We start from the raw sequence: 12,009 nt of genomic DNA, 5'->3' as shown, positions 1-12,009 counted from the left end.
CACCGTGGAGGGGGTCACTCCCCCCACAGAGAACCCCACCAACCAGGACCCTGGGGGGATCCAGGAGCACAGCGTGCAGCCGCATCGGACGGCGTCCCCGCCGACGCACTCGGCCACCTGGTGACTCGGGATCAAGAGAGCAGCAAAGCCTCTTAGATGGCAGCAGCCGTGCGGCGACCTGCTGCGAACTCTCGGGAAGGCCGGTTTCTGCTGCGCGCCCAGCATGCCGGAGAAGGGCTGTGAGGGGACTTTGCTCTCTGCCAGGGCCTCCGGGCCTCCCGGCCTGAGCAGGTGGCCAGGCCTGAGGCCAAGCATGGTCACAGCTCCCCCTACGAAGCCACCCACGCCCCCAACACAGAGCGCGCTTGTTGAGAACCTGCGGCAATGGGCCGAAGAGACGTGTCTGTCCTCCCCCGTCCACTCGCGATGCCTCACCAAGCCACGCCCTCACTGCCCAGATCCGCTCCTCCAGAACCACGGCCTACATCAGCAGGCTGGACACCCCGAGCTGGTCTGCCTTTGCTCTTCCCCACGGCGAGTCCCGTTCCTGCTCCCTCGTGGCTCTCGTCTCCCTCCCTCCCCACCGGGGTCCCCGTGAAGGGGCCTCAGAGCGAGGCCCCGAGACACCCCCAGCACGTCCCAGCCCAGCAGGCAGGCAGGCTCATGCCAGGGGCCCAGGTCTCCCCTCCTGCCGCCCCAACCCCCACGGCAGGCCCGCCCCGTGCGAGGTGGTGGTAACGACTTCCCTGGCGTTCCCGGCGTCCCCGGCACGGGCACAAACAGCCGGAGCGCGGACGGACGAGTCGCCCACACCCCCGGCAGCGTCAGCAGCCCAGAGCGGAAGCGGGTCCGCGGCACGTCCGCACCGGACTGGATGGGGCTTGTACACCTGCGCCGGAGGCATGCGGCGGGTGCCGCCGCGGGGAGCCCTGAGGGCGGGGGCCACGTACCTGCTGCGTGCTCCTCTGGGACTGCAGGCTGGACTGGAGTCGCCGCAGCAGCGGGGCGCCGTTCCTCGACAGCCTTTTGAGCAGCCAGTAGCTGTGCGCCCTCTCGACAAACTGCTTCTTCCGCTGGATCGCCACCTGATTCGCAATCCTGTTCAACCTACGACACGGAGAACTCAGAGTTTAGCTCTAGCGGAGCACGGGAGTGTGTTTCACGGTGGAAACGAGAAAGGACGGGGCCACTTTCACAAACCGACGTCCACACTCTACCGTCCGCGCTCAGCCCACACGTGAACCGAACGGCTGCCTCGGGCCGCCCCGGTGCCGCCCACAGCCCAGCCCCCAGCCACCACCGGGTTCCACCCGCCATAGCCACACGAGTGTCCGCCGGAGACGTCAGACACGGAAGAGGAGAGGACAGCGGCGAAGCTCTCCCTTCCTCCCACGGGACGCCCCACACCTGGCGGCCGTGAAATGCTGCTGTGCAGGGGGAGACTGAGCAGTCCCCTCAAGGGGGAAAGAGAGGGGACGGCGGGGGGTGACAGCTGCGGACGACCGAGCGGCTCCTCGCTAGCACACGGCACTCTCGAGTCGCAGGACAGGGCTTCCCTTCAGGGACCGCATGGGGCGTGTGCAAACACCTGCAGGGAGGGGAACGATCATCTAAAACCCCCCACGTGGCTGGCCGGAGAGCTTCCCCATCCGTTACCGTCCTCCCTGCTGAAGCAAAGCGGAGACTCGCGGATGTGCCGCACAAAGACACTGAAAGAGAATAAAAACTCAATCGTCAACTAAGAGCTTAATGAAAACACAAACGAAATGAGATGTTCCTCGCTATACACCAAACCTGAAAACATCAGGACGAAACCAAGCCATTTTAAGACCAAACTGTGAAGTAAGTAAGTCGTAAGTTACAAAATGCTCGGTGATCCCAACGGCCAGAAGAGCCCCTGGTCCACCACGCCCAGCGCCCGCGCATCTCAAGACTGTCCCAAACGCTGCTGGGGGCTGGCTGCTGACTCCCGCAGGGCACGCTGCCGCAGGGCTGCCCGCCTCCTGGGGCCCGCAACGCCTGGGCTCCATGCACAGAACCAGCACGGCCTCTCGTGGCAAGGCACAACTCGAGCGTCTGTCCCGCCAAAGGACCCGACGCTGAGGAACCGAGGTAGGACACAGCTCTGTGCCAGACACAGGTTGTGGGGGGCTTTGCCAGGAAAGTCCGTCAGGCCCCAGAAGACGCCAGGGGCGGATGCAAGCAGGCGCAGAACCCGCGCTCAGGTCTGTCTGCAGCCTGCCCGTGAGCAGGGGCCGTGGGTCTGCCCCTTCAAGGCCCCCGGGTCCCACGGCCTCAGCAGGAGGCAGTGGGGTCCCCCGGGATCCTGCCTGCAGCCCCACGCACTCTGCTGTTTCTGGGGGGGAGTCGGTCTGTCTGACCAGTCTCCAGCAGAACTCGGGGGCAGGAGGGAGCACGGACCTGAGCGCACGCGGCTCAGGTGTTTTACGTCAAGTACACACTTGGTGGTTGCAACAGTGGAGCGACACGAAGGGACCAGAAGTGCTTTCTCACAGTCCGAAGGTTCCAGGAAGCACTGTGTGAGGGCAGGCGCATGGAAAGGGCTCTGACCTCCTGAAACAAGCCGCCACCTCCTCAGAGTCCATCTCTGAGCCGCGGACAGCTCACGCACGGGAGCAAGGCTTTGAAGAACACGCGTTTCGAGGTGGTCCTGGAGTGTTTACCGAAAAGCTGCCTTCAGCTGAGCTGGACCCACGTCACGAGCCACGACGAGTCCTAGAGGAGCAGGGGGGGTGCCGAGCGCCCCTCGGACCCACCCCGGCCCCGGGAGCAGCAGCGCCCGCCCCCAGCTCGCGCGCACCATCCCTGCCCCCACCAGCCCCGCCGCCACGGCAGAGCAGGTGGACCGCGCTGGAGCACACCAGAGACGAGCCCGCCACACAGGCCTGGCCACGGGACAGGGCCCGGAAGCCTCCCAGCAGGATGGGGACACGGCTCCCCAACACTTCAACTTCGACAGGACAGAGACCACAAGGGACCTTCACACAATGAGAGGCAGACAGGGCTCATGTCATTTTCAAGGCAAGGCACACCTTGGTGCTCAGGAAGAGGGTAAGCAGGCAAGTCCCACACCGGGGAAGGCGGCGGGAGTCCCAGGACAGGAAGGGGCTGCAGGGAGGGCGGGGGAGGGGGGCGCGCCAGGTTCTGTCTCAAGGAGCCCTGACAGGGGTGTCCGCCCCAGGGCCATGTGCTTGCTGCAGGACTCTTCCTCCCTTTGTGTTTTAAATACTTTAATTTAAATTTCTCTTTGAGAAAGAACACAAGGCAAGCAGGGTGAGGGGCAGAGGAAGAGAGAGAGAGAGAGAAACTCCAGTAGACGCCCCACTGAGCAGGGCTCGATCTCACCACCCTGAGATCACAGCCGGAGCCGAAATCAAGACTTTGGACGCTTAACCCGACTGAGCCGCCCTGGTGCTCCTTTAGGTATTTTTTTTTTATTTAAGATCTTATTTATTTGACAGACAGAGATCACAAGCAGGCAGAGAGGCAGGCAGAGAGAGGAGGAAGCAGGCTCGCCGCTGAGCAGAGAGCCCGATGCGGGGCTCGATCCCAGGACCCTGAGATTGTGACCTGAGCCCAAGGCAGAGGCTTTGACCCACTGAGCCACCCAGGCACCCCAGATTTAAAAAAAAAACACTATTTGGTAAAGATATAAAAAGGATTAAGAGTTCGATTTTCTCAAGCCTTGCTGATAGTGTCTCACACACGGCGCCTCCAGAGGAAAACTACGCGGGCTCTGGGGGAGGGCCCAACAGAAGGTCGGCGGTAACAACCAGCATGTAATTCTGGCATCTAATTTGGAACAAAGTGTTGTAAATCGAGTCCCTGCTATGACCAAACTGCTTTCACAGTTTCTCCTCACGTACGCGATCAAGCTGTAGACTCACATCCACGGTAACAAACCCAGGGAGAGGACTCCGGGAGAGTGTGTCTCATCAGAGAAGCGAGCACAACCGCCCACGGCGCACAGCCACCTCTGCAAAGCCCCGTTCCCGGAGACGAGCACCCAGCACACGCCGCTCTCGGGGAAGGTGCTGCAAGCTGCGCGGCTCCGTCTGCTGAGCCCGTGCCACCAGCGGGAGGACAAGAGGTTGGCACTCGCCACCCAGCGACGGTGGCAGGACGGCAACCAGCCCCGGCGGGGAAGATAGAGGCACACGGCCCAACTACGCAGATTCCACTCAGTTCCCTTTTTGGGAGCGATGAGCCTCTTCACTTGTGTCTATTTTTAATATTCCGGAAATTACACTTTCCAGCTATTTGATCTTAGGATGAAACATGCTGGATTTCAACCCAAAAATGCAGGAGGTTCTACACTGCTCTTCAAGATCACTCTGGTGGTTTCTTTCCGAAACGTCTTAGAAAGGAGAAAGGCTGACCCTGGAACGTGCGGCCCCCGAAGTCAGTCGGGAAACCAGCCACGGGACTTGGGCTCTCCGCACGCCAAGCCCCCTGCCGCCGCCGCCGCCGCCTCGGCTGTGTGCCACAGAGGGCGAGCCATCGGCCTGACGCCAGCAACACCCGCGAGCTTCGAATCACCAGGCTGTCACCTGAAACTGACAATGCTGTCTGTCGAGGACACTCGACGCTGGCGGAACAGACAAGCAACGCCCAGCGAAATGGAAACAGGAAGACACACCGAGCCCCCGCCCCCAGCTGCTCTCAAAGAGACGGGTGAGCCCCGTCTGGCAGGCCCTGCCCAGAGCACAGATATGGCGGAGCATGGGGAGGACAGATGAACAAGGAAGGAATCGTTACAAATGAGAATCATGAAACTGGAGACAGGAAACCAACCCAGGAAAAAAACTTCCCAAAACGGACTTCTGAGGTACAAAGAAAAATTCAATACGTTCACAGTAACTATTGTAAGAACAGAATCAATAGTCTAATAAAATCCTCCTCCTACCCCCAAAAGGAAAGGAAAAAAGATAGTTTTTCAGAAGAGGTCGGCCGCCGCAGAGATAGCGGGTGTGCCCCTCGCCGACGAGGCGGACGCTCCAACTCACCGGCCACAGGGACACAAGGGAAAGGTCAAAGTCACCCGCGAACATACGCGCCAAACTGGAACAAGTCCACGTGCGTATACACTGACACGACCCACCAGGAGCGAAGGGGCCTGTCCCAGGAAGGCAAGGGTGGTCCTGAGATGACAAGGTCTGCAAGGAGAACTCACAGACCAGCGGCGCAGCGCAGACCGTGATCATCTCCAAAGATGTGGAAAGCAACAGGTCAGCCACCGACCCCCACCTCCCAGCAAGGAGCGAGGGCCCCGCCACAGGGCTGGGAGAGGCTCCCCTCCCGAGGCCGACGGCAACAGGCACGTGCGAGATGCTTCCCAGGTTCGGAACTGACATAAAGATGCCCCCCCCCCACTCCCGCGAGAAATACCGACGGTGTCCTTTCTTTTTTTTAAGGATTTCATTTACCTATTTGCCAGAGAGACAGAGCGCGTGAGCACACAGAAACAGGGGAGCGACTGGGGGGAGAAGCAGACCCCCGCTGAGCAGGGAGCTCCCCCGCGGGGCTCGATCCCAGGAAGCCAGGATTGTGACCTGCGCCGAAAGTAGAGGCTCCCGGACTGAGCTCCCCAGGCGCCCCGACAGAGGACATTCTTGCCAATGGAAAAGAGAGGATTTAAGGACCGGGTGTGCGCCGCCTTCACGGGAGAAAAGGATCAACACGACTGAGTGGCGGCCCAGAGGATTCCCACAAGCAGAGACACCCGCAGTACGCGGCTTGGCCGGACAAGGACAAGACGGAACCGGCGCACAAATTCGGAGGTGACCGAACTGGTCAGGAGACTCCACGGGATTCCAGGTTCCCAGAAGGTCTGTCAAGAAGCCCGACAGGACGGCCCCACGGTTGAGCAAGAACGCGCGGGAGGGACCTGCCGGGCCTGCGGGAGCGAGCGGGGAACTCACTCCGGGAGTGAGAGAATGCTGTTACCCCGGACACCAAACCGTACTCGCTCCTCACCAGAGACTCGTCCCCAGGCACGTGAAGACACGGACATGAGCGACACGAATTCAACAAGTGACCGAGGCCTCCGTACCCAGGCCAGGAACACTTCGGGGAACGGTGGCCTGCGCCAGGGGCGGCCTGTGCAGGGAGGCCACCACGGCCAAGACACGGCCGGCAGACCCCGGGGGCCCACTGGGCACTGAGGCCAAGGGGACGGCCACGCCGACGAGAAGGCCGTCTGAAGCTTTCCGAACAACGTCCTGAGGCCTTCAGGGCAACGAAGGGTCATCAGACCAAGAGACCGCAGGCACCGGCCAGCGGACAGAGCAAGCGCACGCCCACGGGCAGTAAAAGGCAAACTCGGAAAGTGCCAGGACTGGGGCAAAGCTGTCCGTTCCCGCCCCATCAACCTGACGCTGGGCCGGCGGTCGCGGCCTGCACCGAGCCTGGACAGAAGACACAGAAACGACGGGACAGAGAAGCCCACCCGCCCCATCATTTCCTCACAGACTGTCCACTGAAACAACCCAATAAACTACAATACGTTGTATCGATCCTAACAAAACCAAACCAAACCCTAGATTGCTACAAAGAGCAAAAAAAGAAAAACTCACTGAAACACCACACGACTCACAACACTCGGTCGTCTATGAGGACACCACCACCTCTCACCGGATGTGAAAACGGCGCAGCAAGGCAGGCCCACTCGTGTTCGCGTAACCCCCGTGCGCAGAGTCCCGGCTTCCTGCAGGGACACGGCCATCGCGAGACGCGGGCCTGGGAACGCACGTTCCCTGCAGACAGGGACCGGCAGGGACATCGCGTGCGTGCGCTTCACACAAGGCGACGAGCAGTGCAGGGACGGGGCGTGAAAGCGCTGAAAGCCGTGGGGTCAGAGCTGGCCTGCTGACCGGCCATGGGGGGAAGACACAGAGCCAGGCAGGAGGGCTTCGGGCTGCTGGAGGAATACAGGGGAGCGGCAGGACCTCGGCGCAGGGGGGACGGAGACGGCCCCAGACCAGACCCAGGACGCAGCGCCACATGGGAAAAGACGCTAAGATGAAGAGTCCCGTTCATCAAGACACCAGAGTGTTATGGGTGTGTCTCAAGAGTTCTTACCTGTTCTCAGGGGCGCCCGGGGGGCTCAGGTCGTGATCTTAGGGTCCTGGGATTGAGCCCCGCACCAGGCGCGCTGTTCAGCAGAGTCTGTTTCCCCCTCTCCTCCTCCCCGCTTGTGCGCATGTGCGCGCTCTCTCTCTCAAATAAAATCCTAAAAGAAGACATTCTTACGTGTTCCTGGATGAAATGAGGACAACAGAAAGGGAGGGACAGGCAAGGGAGACCCCCGAGGGCAGCAGCGCTGGGACGGGGCTCCAGACTTCCGAAGCTGCAGAGCTCACACAGACGCGATCACAAACGAGACGCGAAGCCGAGGGGAAAAGCCGAAGCACCTGGCCACACACGTGCGAGGAGGAGGCCTCCTCGGCCACAGGGACACGCACGCCACCGCTCCCGCCCGAGGTGGCCACGGAGAGACACCAGTTCGTGCCGAGAGCCCCGCGCCAGGCCGGCTCTGAAGCGAGCCAGGGCACTCCCACACGCGCAGCACGGCCGTCTACAAGGCCACCCGCCCACCTCCAGACCCACGGCAACACCAGAGGCCGCGACACGTGACTGCACGGTCCTCAAGGTCAGGGGACAGAGGCAGCAAACCCCGTGTGCCGCGCGCAGGAACGCCAGAACAGGGACGGAGGAACCCACCGCCACTCACGAGGGGCCGCCATGAGGGGTGCCTAAGGGGACCGGAGGGGCCCGAAAGGACTTTGGGGTGCGCCTTTCCTGTCGTTTCTTTAAAACACACGAAAAGCGACATTTGGTAAATGCCTGTGTTAGTCTCCAGTTTTCCATTTTAAAACTTTTTATGTAAAAACGCTGGGAAATGGAAAAAAAATGCCATTAAAAAATTATTTTCCCTACACGCGTGCACGGCCACGCAAGGACGTGCTCAGGACGAGCCGGCATCGCCCCTGCAGCATGGGACCTCGGGCCCCGCCCTCCCTTTGCACCACCTTCTCAAGTGTCCTGAGTCTTTCTTTTTTTTTTTTTTTTTTTTTTTTTTTAATATTTTATTTATTTGACAGAGAGAAATCACAACTAGGCAGAGAGGCAGGCAGAGAGAGAGGAGGAAGCAGGCTCCCTGCGTAGCAGAGAGCCCGATGTGGGGCTCGATCCCAGGACCCTGGGATCATGACCTGAGCCGAAGGCAGAGGCTTTAACCCACTGAGCCACCCAGGCGCCCCTGTCCTGAGTCTTTCTAACGGGACAACGCACTTCTGGAGCAGCTCCGAGGTCAGGCGGAAGTCGCAGGGGCAAGAGCGAAACCCAACCCCTCCGACCAGACCAGGCCAGAATTTGCCTTGGGAGGGAGGTGGTTCTACGGCCGGGGCTCCCAGAGACCCTCCGGCCCAGTCTGCCCTCCCCCCCTTCTCAGGATTTCCCGTCACCGAAGCCGGAGGTGGCTGGGGTGCATCCCACCCAGGGCGAGGTGGCCGTCTGCAGTGAGTTACATGAGCCGAGTTCCCCAAGGTCAGGTCCACGGTGACGGCCCGCTGGGCCACCAGACGCTCCCCACCCCCATGTCCAGGTCCCACTGCAAAGCACAAGGACAGCAGAAGGGAAGGATCCCGCTGAGGAGAAACCGGGGTGGGGGCTGAGGCGGGCCACCCCCCAGCCCTCCCGGGGCCGAGAACCCACAGGTCGGGGACCTGCGGCCGCTGTGAAGAGGAGCCGGGGGCTGCCCAGCCTCCTTCTCCCGGACCGCGGGCCGGACGCCCGAAGAACACAAGCGCACACACCGTCCGCGGGGGCGCCTGCAACACCGTGGTCACCAGGGAGCAGGGGCTGTCACTCCCTCCGGGTGAGGGACACCCGGCAGGTTTGTGGACAGCAGGCAAACCCAGAACAAGGCTCACTCTGCGGAGGAGGAGGGCTGTCTTCGCCAAAACCAGCCTACCTGGGAGGAGCTTGGGAAGCATCTAGATCCCCGCAGGCTCACCAAACAGGACCGGTCCTGAGTGCAGGCCCTGCCTCACTGCGGCTCACCCCGAACTCAGTCCCATCCTACAGGACGTGTGGACACACATGGGCCTTCTCCGTGCCGGGCAATGGGAGGCACGTTAGAAAGACGTGGCTCCGAGGGGGTGCCTGAGTGGCTCGGTCGTTAAGCGTCTGCCTTCGGCTCAGGTCGTGACCCAGAGTCCTGAGATCGAGCCTCACATGGGGCTCCCTGCTCAGCAGGGAGTCTGCTTCTCCCTCTCCCGCTCCCCCTGCTTGTGCTCCCTCTCTCGCCATGTCTCTCTGTCCAATAAAAGATGGCTCAAATAGGAAGATTTGGGGGATCTCTCTCCTTATTTTTGCAATATTTTTATAAATTTAGAGTTATTTCCAAGTAAAAAACTGAAATAACTACCCTCAACCCGATGTGATCTGCACCTGGGCCTGTGGAGGGCCTTCTGAAGCCTCCCCCAGCACTCTGAACACTGTCTGTCCACTGTGGCATGCGGGTGTGGACTCCAAGCGCCCTGCACAGATGTGGCCCCAATCAGCCCAGGGGACAGCCAGGCTGGGGCAGTAAGGAGACAGTGCAGCAATTACCCACCGCCGGTATTACAGAAAACCTATGAGTTCCAGTCCTATTTCTGCCAAAAACAAGCAAACAGAATGAAAATGAACAGAAATGACAAAATTCACTTCTCTGGCAGGTTCCTTCCACAGACTAAGCGCCGGGGACACTGGGCGGAGACCCAGACCCAGTAGGAGGGCCAGGAGACCAGTGTGTGGAGCACCGCGGCTCCCTGCGGGGAGCATCACCACCCAGAGCACCCTGGGAGGGGCCGAGCATGGAAGGGGCTGCACAGGGCACAGGCCAAGCTGTCCTGACGCTTAAAGGACCCCGGCCCATGGCGCACGGCACCGCACTCACCAAGCACAAGACTCTGGGAGGAGCCTGCGGACCCGCAAACCTTGACCCGGTCCTTCCCCAGCACGTTCCCCTCCACTGCAGCTCTCGGGTCCAAACAAACCTGCTCACCAGACACAAGGCGCCCTGCGCCTCCTCCCTCAGCCTCCCCCAGCCTCCCCTGGCCTCCAGGAAGACAGCCGGCGGCACCGCACAGCCTGATCCCGAGCTGGCAGAGAAGCCACAGCCTGGGGAGGACACCCTCCCAGGAGGAGACGCCCAGCGCCCGCGTCTGAATTCAAACAGAGATCAGGGCAGGTGGGAACAGGAATATTCCGAGAGTACTTGGGAAGCCCACATGGGCTTTCCCAGTGGCCAAAGGCAAACACTAGCACCCTGCTTTTCCACAGACCGCGAAACGCACAACCTGCAGGTTTTACTTTTTGGTTTGGTTTTTAATGCTTCTTCCCGGAGTAGCCGCTGCTTTAGACCCTACACAGGCCCTTTCCTGAGGACCCCAATGCCGGCAAGGGGGCCACGCCTGCCTGTGGCGCCACACCGAGGACGGCACGCAGTGGGCCAGCAGCCCTGGGGGACCAGCAGCCCTGGGGGGACCAGCAGCCCTGGGGGGGGGGGGCCTAGAGCCCCCACGTCCCAGAAGGGTTATGCCAGCACTTCTCTCCCTTCCCCAAACCACGGCCCTGCAGAACTTTTCTCAATTACAGTCAAATTCACTGCCAGAAACACGGCAAAAAAAGACGTACAAAGCTCAAGTTGACACTTTTCACACTTATGTTCAACAAGCATAAAATTTCTCTGCCAAATGTCTCCCGCGTCTGCCCTCACCTGGTGTCTGCACAGAGGGAGGGCACCGACCAGGGATGCCCGAGTTGACTGAGCTGTGGACCCGAACCTCCAGCTTATCATTAACAACTTATCAGGTGTGCACGTGCCCTGAGCCACCCCCACATAAATGACCCAAGTGGCCGAGAGGACCAGGCTGGTATCAAGGCCAACCAAGCACATCAACCTCTGTTCATTAGAGGCCACTCTCCTCCACAAATAAAGAGCAGCCCCCAGCAAAGAGTGACAAAAGAGAGCGCTCTTGGAAAACTCAGTTACGCCAAGGAAACGAGAACGCTACAACTTGCTGAGTCCTCCTCCTGGCCTGTCCCCCCCTCTCCAGTGCGCACCTCGACTAGTCCCTCCCCCTAAAAAAGCAGCGTGGAATGATGAGGGACCAGAGAAGGTTCTCATCCGAAGAGCAGCTACTCGAGGAACAGGCACCCCTCCGAACAGAAGAACGCCTACGACCGCACAACGTGCTGATTTTCCTTGGAAAGCACAGCAAAAAGGGAGGGGATGGGATTTCCTCTCTCTAGACTTTTACTCTCTTCTGCGGCTTCGTACTGTTTCCGTGTTAGAAAAACACTAACGAAAGTACGTGACGGAGATGAGACAGACAAGGATGGGCCTGACAGACCTCGGAGCAACCCTCAAGTCACTGTGCCTGCGGCCACACTGACAGGAACCCCCACAGGCAGACGATGACCCTGCCCATCCGCCTCCATCGGCACCCCCGCAACCCGCAGTCACCGGGCCGCCAGACCAGCCACACCTCAGGCCGCGGCTTCAGGACAGTAACAGCAGCGGCTGGAATGCCCGGGCCACCCCAGCACCGGCCCTGGCAGCGCACAGGGTGGCCCGACCTCAGATTACCACCAGCTGAGGGGGACTGGGAGATCTTCCAAGGCGTCAGGATCTCCCGAAGTCTGGGCAAGCCCGACGGCACGGCCCCAGACCCCAACCCGGGTACAGCTTGATCTCCGCTCCCAATGCAGTAACAGGCTGTTCCTACATTAGAAGAAGAAAACCAAACACGGGCCAGGCTACACGTCTGGCCCGCAGTTCAGCTACATGACCTGCTTTGCAATGCTTCGGTCCAAAGTGTGAGTCTCTTCTCTGTCAGGCCCGGTCACCTGAGACCTGCGGGCACCCAGGCTCTCCCGCTGGAAATGCTTTCTCCTGCAAACGGCCCAGAGCCGCAGCCCAGCCCCTCGTCAGCAGCC

At 60.7% G+C, this 12,009-nt stretch overlaps 1 protein-coding gene across 10 annotated transcripts in view; it reads right to left on the bottom strand.

Annotated features, from left to right (window-relative positions):
- BRD1 (bromodomain containing 1) overlaps positions 1-12,009 on the bottom strand; it is a 41,755-nt gene that overhangs the window by 23,386 nt on the left and 6,360 nt on the right. For all 10 annotated transcript variants that reach the window (XR_006819730.1, XR_006819729.1, XM_046013364.1 and 7 more), the window contains exon 3: positions 951-1,107. Coding sequence is in view for 8 of the 10 variants with exons in the window: in XM_046013364.1 (XP_045869320.1) it covers positions 951-1,107 (157 nt within the window). In the remaining 2 variants the exon portion in view is untranslated. The remainder of the gene's footprint in view (positions 1-950; positions 1,108-12,009) is intronic.

This window comes from Meles meles, chromosome 7, assembly GCF_922984935.1.
Source record: "Meles meles chromosome 7, mMelMel3.1 paternal haplotype, whole genome shotgun sequence".
Lineage (NCBI taxonomy): Eukaryota > Metazoa > Chordata > Mammalia > Carnivora > Mustelidae > Meles > Meles meles.
The sequence above is the reverse complement of the archived record's forward strand: the minus strand, read 5'-3'. Positions and strand labels throughout refer to the sequence as shown.